This window comes from Tetrahymena thermophila (assembly GCF_000189635.1).
Source record: "Tetrahymena thermophila SB210 genomic scaffold scf_8254617, whole genome shotgun sequence".
Lineage (NCBI taxonomy): Eukaryota > Ciliophora > Oligohymenophorea > Hymenostomatida > Tetrahymenidae > Tetrahymena > Tetrahymena thermophila.
In genome coordinates, this window is record NW_002476387.1 from 283,778 (window position 1) to 297,024 (window position 13,247).

Consider the following 13,247-nt stretch of genomic DNA (forward strand, 5'->3'; position numbering starts at 1 on the left):
ATTTGTAAATCTATAAAATCTTCTGATTTATTATTTGAATTTTAAATAGATAAATAAATAAAATTTAAATTTATTTTTAGTTTTCAAATTATTTTAAATTTAAAGTTAAAGTAATAAATCTATCACTCACTCACTCTTATTATCAAAAAATAGATTTTATTTCACATAAAAGATTTAATTTTATTAATTTATAGAAATAATTATTTATAATAAGCTAGTTTTTAATTCATTATAACAATTAATATTTAAGCAGAAATATTTTTTTAATTTGGTAAAATTTTTATGTAAAATAAAGTAAAAAATATTTGGTTTTTAGGAATTAAAATCATAATTTTTTAAGATATTCTTACAATAAGAATATAAGAATGGTTAATTTTACTTTTTGTAGATGAATAAAATTTCCAAAATTTCAACACTTATTTGTTTGTTATTTTATTATTTTTGTGTTAGACTTATGAAATCTTAGCAGCAAGTTTTTAAATTTTAAATTTTAAAAGCATTTTAGTTAGAATTTAGTATTTACTATTAAACTTGATAAATATAAAAATATGTAAACAAAAAAATAGATTTTAATAATTTTATAATATTCAAAGTTGTCTTGCTAAAATATTAATATAATTAGTCATTTATATATCTATCTATCACAAAAATGTGATACATAAGTCATCATTTTCCTTAGAAACAATTACTGGTATTCTACTTTTAAATTCATCTATTTATTTATAAGTAGACAAATTAAGTAAAGATAAATAAATTAAAATTAAAAATTGTTATTCTTTAAAAAAAATGAAATATTTTACTAACTTAAACTACACCAAAGTTATTCATAATTTATTTTTGTGTTGAAGTTGCTTCTACTAAGTAAGTAAAATCCAGCTTTAAAAATAAAATAATATGTTAAATATAGTATTTGAATAGACCAAATTTACTTTTAACTAGATTGATTTATATTATTATTGTTCTATTTCCTCTTCAATGGCTGAATTTTCATCAACAGTATACTTTACTTCTAAATATTTTATATTAAAATTAATGTTTGATATTATTTTTAAAATTAAATGGATGTAACTAGTTCCATATATAAATTATAGATATTACCATATTGTAGAGGATTTAAAACAACATCAGTGTAGTGCTTTTAATTATGATATTATTAAAAATTTATTAACAAAAAAAGTGATAAAATGTAAAGAATTACCTTGACTATAAATTGTGGTAATCCATTCTCCAACTTATATTTTAATGTTGCTAATACAGGTTCAATAACTTTGAATGTTCCTTTAGAAAATGATATCATGTATTCTGTGTTATAATTTTATAAATTATTAAGTTTGTTTAATTATTCTTAATTAATGTATACTAAAAGATGTATTTTATATCTTAAATTTTTCAATTATATTAAGTATTTGCTGATCATTTTACAAAAAATATTTTTCTTTTAGACCTTCATAATTATTTTAATAACTAATCTTATTAATATATTAAATGTAAAATTAGTTATTTTTTAAATGTATGCTTTATAAAAATATATTTTTATTTTAGTATAAATAAAATCTAATAAAAATTGAAAGAAAAAATAGAATTTTTGAATTTTTAAAATGAATTAAACAAATAGAGATTAAGCATTCGATTTTATATATTAATTAATTATTAAATTTACTAAATTAGCGTTAAATTATAATTGATGAAAATCTATTTTTTAATAAGATAAAATCTAACATTTTATTTTTTTTTATTTGAATCTTATCAATATTTCTAAACTATCCAATAATAATTTCAATAAAAAAAAATTGAATTAGTATAACTGTACAATTTTATGTATTTTTATAAATTATATAAATAAACCCTCTCAGTTTCAATTTTTTTTAAATTAAAAAGCAGTAATAAATTTATTTTCACTATGAAAAAATAAAAAATATTTCTTAAAACAATAAATTAAATATTAATTAACTTGATAATTATGCTTTTATTTTATTTCGATACTTTCAAAATTAATAAAATTAAGATATCCCTTGGAAAATGTTAATTTGTTTTATAGTTATTATAGATTTTAACAAAAATTTTTACAAATAAATAAAAAATATATGTTATTTTATTTTAATTTAACCTATTTTAATGAGTTATTTTTTTTTGATTTTTTTTTTTGCTTTGATATTTCTAAAAAATTGTAAGATTTAAATAAAGTATTATCCACAGATAATAAAAATAAACAGTCTCTTGTTTAAATTCTATTTATTCAAAAACTACTGAAAATAAATTTCGATTTAAATCAAAGTAAAAATTAAAATATAAAAATTGTATCCTAAAAAAGTTTCAAGTTTTTGAATTTTATGTAAAATGAAATAATATTTTTTATTTAACAATCATGAATTTGAATTAATGGCAATTGCCATGCTAAAATAAAAAAAATAAATTTTTAAAATATGAATTAGCTATAATTTTAAAACTATTATTTAAAACGAGTGATTGATTATTAGTTAATTTATTCATTAATTTTTAAGAAAAAGATTTAAAATATCTAATTTGAAGTAATTAAAACAGATACATATATATTAATTATTTGATTGATTGATCTGAAATCAAATTATTTATTTTCTTTTATCATTCACTATTATTATAAAAAATGCTAAAAAAAAGTAATAGTAGACCAAGCTATTCAGCAAAATCTAGATAAAATTTACTTGAAGATTAAAAAATATCTTCAAGCAAAGAGCATAGTATTAACACTAGTAATAAAAGTAGTAGTAATTTAAGCAAAAATGTTAAGAGAATGCAATCTGCAAAATTACCTAGTCTAAATTTAGGTTCACAACCATAGTCGCAATTAGAATCAATTATTAGCAAAAATGCTGAGAATAATAATTCAGCTAATCTGTTACCTAGGAGAACAAAAATTCCATAATATTTAAAAGAGATGAACATTTTGGAAAAGAAATAAAATGAAAAAATAATAAAAAATATGAATAAACGTATAAATTTTAAGAGGAATCCTAGATATGAGATTATTAGACCTCCAATATAATTTACTGATATCGAATCTAAAAAGGTATTATATCAAAACAAAAAATTTAGAAAATGAGCTTTTAAATGATCTTTTTAATATTATTGCATTTAAAGAAAAACAACATGTGACTGTTTTTATCTGAAATATTTTAAAATTATCGAAAAGGACTTATTGATAGATGTGGATAGTAGCAGTAGCTTATTTAGGGCAATACCATCTTATATTTTATTTTAAAATTATCTCATTAACGAAGTGTATGAAATAAATTTAAAAATTGTTAATGTTAGCAAAATATCTAGGAGAATCAAATTTCTGCCACCTCAAAGGTAATTAATTATATTTTAAATTATTTTAATTTTTGATAAAACAAGTTGCTTTTATTTATCTTTACAATTTCAATTACAAATAATAAAAGAAACCGCTTTTTATTTTTAATTTTTAATTATTTTTTAATCAGTGATCAATTCACTATCAGCAAAGTTGTTTATCCTGGAGAACTAGCTTCTAAATATGATTTGTTAAGGACAAATGGTTTTTAAGAAGATATCAGTAGAGAAAAGGGCATGATTGCACCAGGAATGTCACTTAGTCTTAATATTAAATTTTTTGCGTCTTCTTTTTCCGAATTTAGAGATGAAATCACATTCATTTCAGAAGAAAATATTTTCAAGGTATAAGTTATTCACAAACAAAATATTAAAATTTAAACAGGTTTAAAATAAATTTTATAAAGATTCCTATCATAGCATAGAAAGAAGCACCACTAATTAATTTACCTGAAATTCTTGATTGTTAAAGTTGCTGGCTAGGAGATTAGACAGATATGGTTTTTAAAATTGTTAACAAGGGTGGAGAGGCTGGGTTTAAATTTTTTTGTGAAGACTCATCCCGAGATGCTAAATAAATTGGAGATACTTTACAAACAGAATGCTTTACTATTTATCCCTCTGAATTTTATATTTAAAAAAATGAAATTATTGATATATATGTTACTTTTACACCTAAGAAAGAGGGAGTTACTATGGAAAAAGTTATTCTTGCTTGTGACAATTTAACCTCAGCTGTGTACACACTGAAAGGTACAGGAAATATGGCAGAATTAGGAATACATGGAATAGATCATGTTATACTCAGTGAGATACCTGAGGTTAACTAGCTAGATCCCTAAACTGTTGTTAAAAAAATATTCTTCAACGATGCCTACCCAGGTACTGTAGTTTCAAGATATATCAGCATTTAAAATAAAGCATAAGTAATAAAAATAACATAAATTGAATCAAATAAAATTATTTTTATATATAAAATAAATATTAGGTTAGAGTTAAATATCATTGGTCTGTAAGTAAAACAGATGTCCGCTAATCAAGACTAAGCATCGATAAACCTGAAGATTACTGTTTTAGTATTGAACCTTTTTAAGGATATTTTGAACCAAATGAGATAAAAAGATTTAAAGTGTCATTTTCATCTCGTGATCCAACACCAATATTTGAATTTGCAAATCTTATTATAGATGACATATCCATATAATGTATCAGAAATCCACCAGAATCAATTATAAGATCTAATCAGATTCCTTAAATTTTACAATTTGAAGAGTAAAAGCAAGGTGATTTGACAAACAGGGAGTTAGTTTTTAATGATGATGGAATTGTTTCATCTGGAGATTAATTGCATATTGGAAAGTAAATTGTTAAACCAGGTTTTTTAGGTAGTAATACAGATAGGTCTAGTTTAACATATTTTGAATTTGAGCTAATCGGTCTTTCTACTTATTCTTAAGTAAGTATAGATCCTCCTTTTTATGTTTTTCCTGGCTAGCTTTTTGTTAACAAGCTCTATTATAAAGAATTTAATCTCATCAATCATTCTGATTCAGAAATTTAATTTAATATTTCAGTATGTGAAGCTTATAATCATTAAGCAAGCATAGTAGGTGATATCAAAGATTAGAGTGTAAATTTAGTTCAATATTTATTTTTAAATAAATTTAATATCGTTAAATGAAGGGAGTCATAGGACCAAAGTAAGTAAAAGCCGTAACAGTCGGTTTTATATCGAAAGAAGTAAAAAATAACAAATCTATAACTTTCAGAGTCGATTTTGATAAAGCACATTCTCAAATGATGGAAGTAAACAAAAAATAATTTATTTAAAATCAATTTTTTAATTCTGGTTTATAAAATTAAGCTCATAGGAGATTTTATTGGACCAAGTGTTAGTTTTAATGTGCCTATGATTAATTTTGGATTATTTAAGGCAGGCGATGTTGCAAAATATAAACTTGAATTAAAAAATAGCAGTGATGTAGAGGCAGAAGTACTTTTTAAAGAAAGCAAGTAGTAGGATAGATCTTTTGATGGTAAAAATTTTTAAAGTCTTCATTTTACTTAAACCAATTTTTTTTTTTTTGATGAAAAGATCATAAAGAAATCATTTTAAGAAGATTAGAAAATGAAAAAGCTAATTCTGATCAAAGTTTTCTATATATAAGAGATGAAAATGAGAAATTTTACAAAAAAGCTATTGAAAGGGTTTGCTTTTACCCACCAATAGCAACCATCCCACCAAAAGGTAAAATTGAAGTTGAAGTTAAGTGTGGTTGTGAAGATGCGTGCTAAATTAATTAAATAATTGAATTAATGGTAAAATCTGGGAAGAGTATTTTCATAGAATTAACAGCAGAAATTTAAAAAATACATGTCACTTTGAATAGGTAAAAACTCTTTAAGTTATTGATAATATTTATTTTTCTATATGATAAATTAATTAAGGTTTTTTATGTAATCTGAAACTCTTTATGCTTGCAACTAATACAGCTTTGTAAAAGGCAAGACTCCATTATACATAGAGTTGTAAAACTTAGGCAATATACCTTGTCCATTTGAATGGGAAACTGAGGCAAATGAATAAGTTTAAAAAAGAGATCACATTAAATATAATTTTATACCTGTGAAAGGAGTCATTCCACCAAAATCTAAACTTCCAATAAAATTTGAATTGCAGCCATTAGAAGGCGGATAATTAAATGAAATATTTGTTTTAAATTGCTAGGGAATTTAACATCCTTTAGGGTTTGAGTTTAAAGCAGATGTTTTTGGGCTTAGCGTTGAATATGAGCTTTTAGATAGTAATGTTTAAAATATTCATCATAATTAAAACCCTCTAGAAGCTAGTGTTAATGCTATAGTAGGAAAAAGTCACATAAAATCTATGATTTCAGATGCTAAAACTTAAACATAAAATAAGAATTAAAAATTAGAAGCTCTTGAATTTTATGATTGCAAAATAAATAAGCCAAAGACAATAAAAATTTGCATAAAAAATACATCAGGAGTAAACACAACATTTGAACTATTCACTTCAAAATATGAACCTTTTATGAACGATGAAGTAAAATCTCCAACTTCAGCCCTATATCTAAACTCAATAGCTGAAGACCTTAGTCTAATTTCTGGTCTTCAAAGCTAAAATTTAACTGGAAAATTTTCTCCAATGAATTTCGAGGATATTAATAATAATAATTAAAATAAGGCTATAAGATTTTCATAAAGTATTAACTCTGTTCCCTCACAAATAGTAAAAAGAGAATCTATGATAAGGATAAATAAAAAATCTCTTAAACCTTTACCTCCAAGGCCTGTAGTATTACTGACAGATGATATAGAGAAAAAGAATAACTTTACATCTAATTCAGGATAAGCGCTAAATCAAACCAAGCGTTTAGAAAAAGATTAAAGAATATATTTAGCTAATAATAAAGGAATTGCAATATGTAATAATTTTTTAATTTAAAATTTTATTTGTAATATTTTTTAGTTTAAAATTTAATTTATAATAATTTTTAATTTAAAATTTAATTAAAAATCATTTCTCACTTTAAAATTTATTTTGCAATAATTTATTTTATTTTTAAAGTGTGTGAACCAAATAAAGGAAAACTAAAACCTCATAGCGAAGTAGTAATAAAAATAACTTGCTTCAATGATATATGTGGTAGTTTTAAAGATGAACTTTCTATCGATGTCAAAGGATTACCTATTTAAAAATTCCCTCTTGTTGTTGAAGTTAAAGGGTCGCCTGTAATAGTTTTACCAAGTTAATTAGGTATGAATTATAAAGGCGATTGGCCTTGCTTTAACTTTGGAACATATATGAAAAATATTTCAGTTATGAAGAGAGAGTTTAAAATATAAAATTCAGGTCCTAAAGATATAACTATGGACTGGAAGCTCTTCAATCTCGATGAACAAAAAGAAGTAAATGACTTCTTCAAAATTAAAGTTGAAGATCCTCATTTAGGAACTGATAATGTTTGCTAATTGAAATTCGAACCCATAGAACCCAAAGAGGCTGAATAAAGTCCATTTAAAATAATTGAAAGGTAACTTAGACTATAAATTTTAATATACCATATCAATAATATCAAAATATTTTAAAAGGTCAGTTCTAATTGATGGAAGATAAGACAAGTCTATTCAAATAGAGTATGAGTCTTAATAAGAAGCTAATTACAATTATGTAATGGTTGGAAAACCAAGATTAGTCAATCCTAGAGAAAGTCAAACATTTATAGAGTAAGATGGCATGAATCTCGAAGACCACCCTCTGCTAAATATGGGAACAATAGCAGTTTATCTTAAAGCATAATCTCTGTATCCCCAGTTATACTTTGATAAATTGGTAAATTCTTTTAAAAATAAAAATTTTACTCAATTTATTTATTAAAATCTTCAAGAAAAATGTTGAGGGTTCTCATAAGCTCAAATTTTAGAAGTGGGCTTTATAAGAAACTAAGAAATAAACAAAAGAAATATGCCTTGTTAATTTGCTTTAGTGTAATTTATTATTTAGCATATCGATTGTTGGTCCATTTAAGTTGGTTTAAAGTGCAACAAATTCTCCTGCTAAATTTGATCAGCAAAAGACAACCAAGCTTGTTATTAAAGATAAAAATGAAATAGAAACAAAATTCAATTTAGTTTAGAATAGCAATATCAAGCTAAAAATTAACTTCTCAGGTGCAGACATTAATGATACTGAAGAATGGCCTCTCACCTATAAAGTATATAAGTATGGTGTCCTGCAATTTAATTACATAAATGGAGACTCATAAACAATAGAACTTGAGGGATAATTACTAAGACCTTAATTACAACTAAATACTTCAGGTACTGAAGATGTTTAAGGAGTTGATATTTAGGACTTTGGAACAGTACACATAAATAATTTCAAAACTGTTGTTATTTTCTTAAGCAATGTCTCTAAAGTTCCTGCTATTTGGAAACTAAACCATCTTAAAACTACAGTAAGAAGGGGAGGTTCAGCTATACCATAAAACACAATGACTAAATTAGAATTAGAAGACTCTCTAAGAACAGATGATCCTAGTGTGTTTGAATTTTAAATGACAGAAGTAATATTATAATTAAATATTTATGAAAATGCTAATATATGTTTTATTCTATAAAGGGAACTTTAAATGGTCCTTCAATTCCAGTAAAAAGCTTCCCAGATACATTAGCTCTTCCCACAAAAAAGATAAATGCGATTCTTCATTAATAATAGTTATATCCCTAAAAAATCTACATAAACTTTAGAGTAAATTAGCTTTTAATTATTAAAAATATTAATTATTTTTTAATTTAGCCAAAGACAAATATCCTGTATAAAAGTAAATTCAGAATAACTGTTTAAGAAGGTCCATGCTTAGACTTTACATTAAAAGGATTAGGATCATATGAAGAAAATAAATTTAAATGAAAAGCACATTACTTATTTGAACATTTAAGTGATACAATTATATTAATTTTTATATATTTAACAGAAGAATACTTAAGTAATTAGTTAGCAAATAATTTATTAGAGAATATAGGAACAAAAAATAAATAGAAAATAATAAATACAACTGAAATTATCATTGAATGTTTATACAAATTATATTTATTTTATAAACGAATAATTACTGACAAAAGTAATTCATTAAATTAATGAATAAGTAAGTAAATAAACAATTAAAAAAATAACATCAAGCAACATTATGTAAAGACTAATGGAATGTTTATTATATGAGTTATCCAATATATTTATTTATATTTAAAATGTATTTATTTATGATTTATTGTAAATATTTATTTTATTTGGTCAAAATTAAAATTTATTTTAATTAATTGGGACTTTAAAAACATAACTTTTATTAATAATTATTTTATATTTTTAGAAATTAGATTTCAATAAAAAATTAATTTATTGTAATAAATTGTTTAAATTTTATTCAATTATTGAAGTAAAATAGAAATTTTTAGAATTTAAAAATTAATTCTTTAAATATTAGTTGGCTTTGATAGATCTCAATACTTTTAAGAGAATGTAGAATAAGATATAATCATATATATAAATGAATGAAAGTTTATATGTATGCATGCTGACATACAAAGATCCTTTTAATTAATATAGGAGCTATTAGGAGTGTGTTTTACTAACTAACTAAATAACTAAAAATGAAGAGAATAAGATTAAGTAAATAAAAATAATAAAAAGGAAGGAAGAAAGCTTTAGAAAAATATATACAAAAGAAAAGATTTAAGATTGGATTGTATTGTATTGTTTGTATTAGGCCTTTTTGATTGAGATAAATCAAAATATAAATAAAGAAAGAAAAATAAAAACATAAATAGTAGATTGATTATTATATCTTCTTATCGTATCAATGTTATCAAAGATTTTCAAGACTACAGTTATTGCCAATAAGAAGTTTTTGAATAGCAAGAACCTCTCCATGGTTATTTCTTATAATAGAAGTTATGGTAACCTCAAGGATTAGGATAGAATTTTCACCAACCTTTATCGTGATGGCGATCCTTTCGTTAAGGGTGCTTTAAAGAGAGTGAGCATATTCATTAAAAATTTAAGCAAAAATATTAATTTCTCATTTCTTAAGCATTATTCTTCTTTTTCTTACTCAAATTCAAGCTACGAATGGCAATTGGATAAAATATATTAAAATTAAATACAAATGTGCTAAAATAAAAGTATGGCATACACTTAAGCAATGATATTTAGAATAATAGAGAAGGTTGATTAAGAATGTGGAGATTACTATTTTTCTAATTTTGAAAATATACAGAGTTAAAAAATAAATATTAAAACTTTATTTTAAATTATAATAAAGGGTGACTGGCATTAAACTAAAGAAATTCTTAGCAACGGCCCTGAATGGATTATTGATGAAATTAAAAAATCAGGTCTTAGAGGAAGAGGTGGTGCTGGTTTCTTATCTGGTTTGAAATACTCCTTCATGCCTAAAGTTAATCCTGATGGCAGGTAACAAAATATAAAAAGAAATTACTTACTTACAAATAGAAAAGGAAAAGGGAAATAAATATAAGCAATTTAATATAAATATCAATATTTAGTCTAAATGCAATTAATATGATATACTGAGCTCCTTAAAATGAATAATATATGACATTCATTTCCATAAATTCACTTTGATTCAAAAAATATTTTAATATATCAAAATAAAAAGCTAGCAATTAAAGAATCAAAAGATATTGAGAAACAAATACTAAATACATATATATAAATAATTAAAACTTTTTGCAGAGCAATATGAATAATTTATTTCAATTTTATATAAAGACCCTCCTATTTAGTTATTAATTCTGATGAGTCTGAACCTGGTACTTGCAAGGACAGAGAAATCTTACGTAATGACCCTCACAAGTTAGTCGAAGGTGCTTTGGTTGTTGGTTTTTCTATGCGTGCTAGAGCTGCCTACATTTACATTCGTGGTGAATTCTGGGTTGAGGCCAACATTCTCTAACAAGCTATTGACGAAGTAAACTAATAAAAAACTTTAATATTTCTTATTTTTATTGAAAAATAATAAAATTTTTATTTTTAAAATAGGCTTATGCTAAAGGATTTATTGGTAAGAATGCTTGTGGATCTGGATATGATTTCGATGTTTACATTCACAGAGGTGCAGGTGCTTACATCTGTGGTGAAGAAACCGTAAATTGCTTTTACTAATTGCAGATATCATTAACTTATAATATTAATAAAACTTACTATTTGAAAAAATTAAAATATTTAAAAGAAGAACCATTTATTTTTTATCATTTTTAGTTAAAATTTAAAAAATTATTTTGTAAGTAAAAATAATTTTACTCAAAGTTTAATTTATTTTCAAGTTTATTTTTAGTATTTTAAAATTAAAATTTTAAACAAAATTAATAAATTTTAACGTAAAGGGTCTTATTGAATCTATTGAAGGTAAGGCAGGTTAACCTAGAGTTAAGCCTCCATTCCCTGCTAATGCTGGTCTCTATGGTTGCCCTACTACAGTTACTAACGTCGAAACTGTTGCAGTTTGCCCCACTATCATGAGAAGAGGTGCTTCCTGGTTCGCTAGCTTCGGTAGACCTAATAATGCTGGTACCAAGCTTTATTGCATTAGTGGTCATGTTAATAATCCTTGCACTGTTGAAGAAGAAATGAGTATTCCTCTTAGAGAATTACTTGAAAAGCATTGTGGTGGTGTTAGAGGTGGTTGGGACAATCTCTTGGCCGTCATTCCTGGTGGTTCTTCAGTTCCTATGATGCCCAAGAATGTTTGTGATGATGTTCTTATGGACTTCGATGCCCTTAAAGCTGTTGGTTCTGGTTTAGGTACTGCTGCCGTTATCGTTATGGATAAATCCACTGATCCTATTGATGCTATTCTTCGTCTCTCAAAGTTCTACAAACACGAATCTTGTGGTCAATGTACACCTTGCAGGTATAAAAACTTAAATAATTAAAAGCATAATTTAATTTTTTAAAATATTAAACAGAGAAGGTACTGGCTGGATTGTTGATGTTATGGAAAGATTGCTCGTTGGTAATGCTGATTACGCTGAAATTGATATGCTCTAAGTAAATAAATCAATATTTAAAAATAAATTAAAATTAATTAAATTTTATAAATAAATTAGCAAGTAACTCAATAAATCGAAATGCACACTATTTGTGCCTTGGGTGATGCTGCTGCCTGGCCCGTTCAAGGTAATTACTTATAAAGAAGATAATAAATCAAATGATTTAATTAACTGTTATTATTATTAGGTTTAATTAAAAATTTCAGAGAAGAAATAGAAGATAGAATCGATTCTTATCATGCTAAGCACCCTCAACTTAAAAAATCAAGAAAATCCAATCCTTAAATAGGACACCATTGAATGTAATGATAGAAATACTTAATGTGATTTAATTGCATTCCTTGGATTGTTTTTTCAAAAGCTTTAAAATCTAAAAAATAAATCTATGAAAAAATCTTGGATTGGAGATTATTATCACATAATTAATAAACCTATCTCATCAATTAAAAAAAAATATGAAGTTCATAAATATGTTTTAATTTTATGTTATCTTCATCTTTTCAAAATTCTTACCACATCATCTCATTATTTATTCTTTTGCAATTTCATCTTCTTTTATAACTAAATATATTTTTTATTTGCAGGAAAATTTTATAAAAAAATATCTTTTCAATTATTTGATAATAAGAAAAAATGCAACACTTTAAAATTAAATAATTAACTTTTATGAAAATAATAACAATTTTTTATTAAAATAATATTTTATTTATCAAATAAATATTTTCACAAATTTTTTAATTATTTACTTTTTTATTAAATTTAACTTTAAAAATTTTTTTATAAAGTGATTAAATATTTATTTTAGATTTTAATTAGATGATTACTATGAATATTTTTAAAGTTTTAAACACTATTTTTATTGGAGGATAGCTAAAATATCTTCAACACAAATATAATATTTGTAAATCACAATCAAAAAAAATTATTTTGAAAATTTTAATTAATATTAAAATAATTTATTAAAAAAATCCTTTAAAATATATTTAAACTTCATTAAAAATAATACCAAATTTCCTAAAATTCTTTTTTGCTTTTCACTTAATTTTTATCTTTAAATTTTTATACCTACGTCATTAAAATAAATAATTTGCGAACTTTTTAAACCTGATTTGTTAATACAAAGTATTGTTTTTAAAATGAATAAATGAAATCAACTTTCTTCTAGTATTTTTAAAAATTTTAAATCAAAGTAAAGCCTATAATTAAACGATAAGAAAAATGTGTAAATCAATGTTTAATTTTTCGAAAATAGTTATTAAAATAGATAACTTTGCATTGATTTTTTGATTTAATTAATGTTTTACAAATATTTATGTAAAAGA

The 13,247-nt window shown here is 23.5% G+C and overlaps 3 protein-coding genes across 3 annotated transcripts; 2 read left to right on the forward strand and 1 right to left on the reverse strand. All coding sequences in view use genetic code 6, as the record gives it.

Moving 5' to 3' along the window:
- Window positions 1-641: 641 nt before the first annotated feature.
- Window positions 642-1,297, reverse strand: TTHERM_000193899 (hypothetical protein; the record flags this gene model as incomplete). The annotated part of the gene is made up of 5 exons (XM_012797899.1): window positions 642-712; window positions 801-876; window positions 930-1,009; window positions 1,099-1,135; window positions 1,199-1,297. The coding sequence occupies 5 exons, from the start codon at window positions 1,295-1,297 to the stop codon at window positions 642-644; spliced, it is 363 nt and encodes a 120-aa protein (XP_012653353.1).
- A 1,326-nt stretch (window positions 1,298-2,623) lies between these two features.
- Window positions 2,624-8,767, forward strand: TTHERM_00193900 (hypothetical protein; the record flags this gene model as incomplete). The annotated part of the gene is made up of 14 exons (XM_001017143.2): window positions 2,624-3,046; window positions 3,170-3,330; window positions 3,462-3,675; window positions 3,738-4,256; window positions 4,319-4,960; window positions 5,014-5,136; window positions 5,195-5,366; window positions 5,426-5,720; window positions 5,779-6,779; window positions 6,923-7,388; window positions 7,447-7,687; window positions 7,743-8,420; window positions 8,477-8,605; window positions 8,654-8,767. The coding sequence occupies 14 exons, from the start codon at window positions 2,624-2,626 to the stop codon at window positions 8,765-8,767; spliced, it is 5,178 nt and encodes a 1,725-aa protein (XP_001017143.2).
- Window positions 8,768-9,713: 946 nt separating this feature from the next.
- On the forward strand, window positions 9,714-12,225 carry TTHERM_00193910 (NADH-ubiquinone oxidoreductase flavoprotein; the record flags this gene model as incomplete). Its single annotated transcript, XM_001017144.3, has 8 exons — window positions 9,714-9,890; window positions 10,176-10,327; window positions 10,646-10,844; window positions 10,916-11,020; window positions 11,260-11,786; window positions 11,842-11,923; window positions 11,983-12,052; window positions 12,113-12,225. The coding sequence occupies 8 exons, from the start codon at window positions 9,714-9,716 to the stop codon at window positions 12,223-12,225; spliced, it is 1,425 nt and encodes a 474-aa protein (XP_001017144.1).
- Between the last annotated feature and the right edge of the window lie 1,022 nt (window positions 12,226-13,247).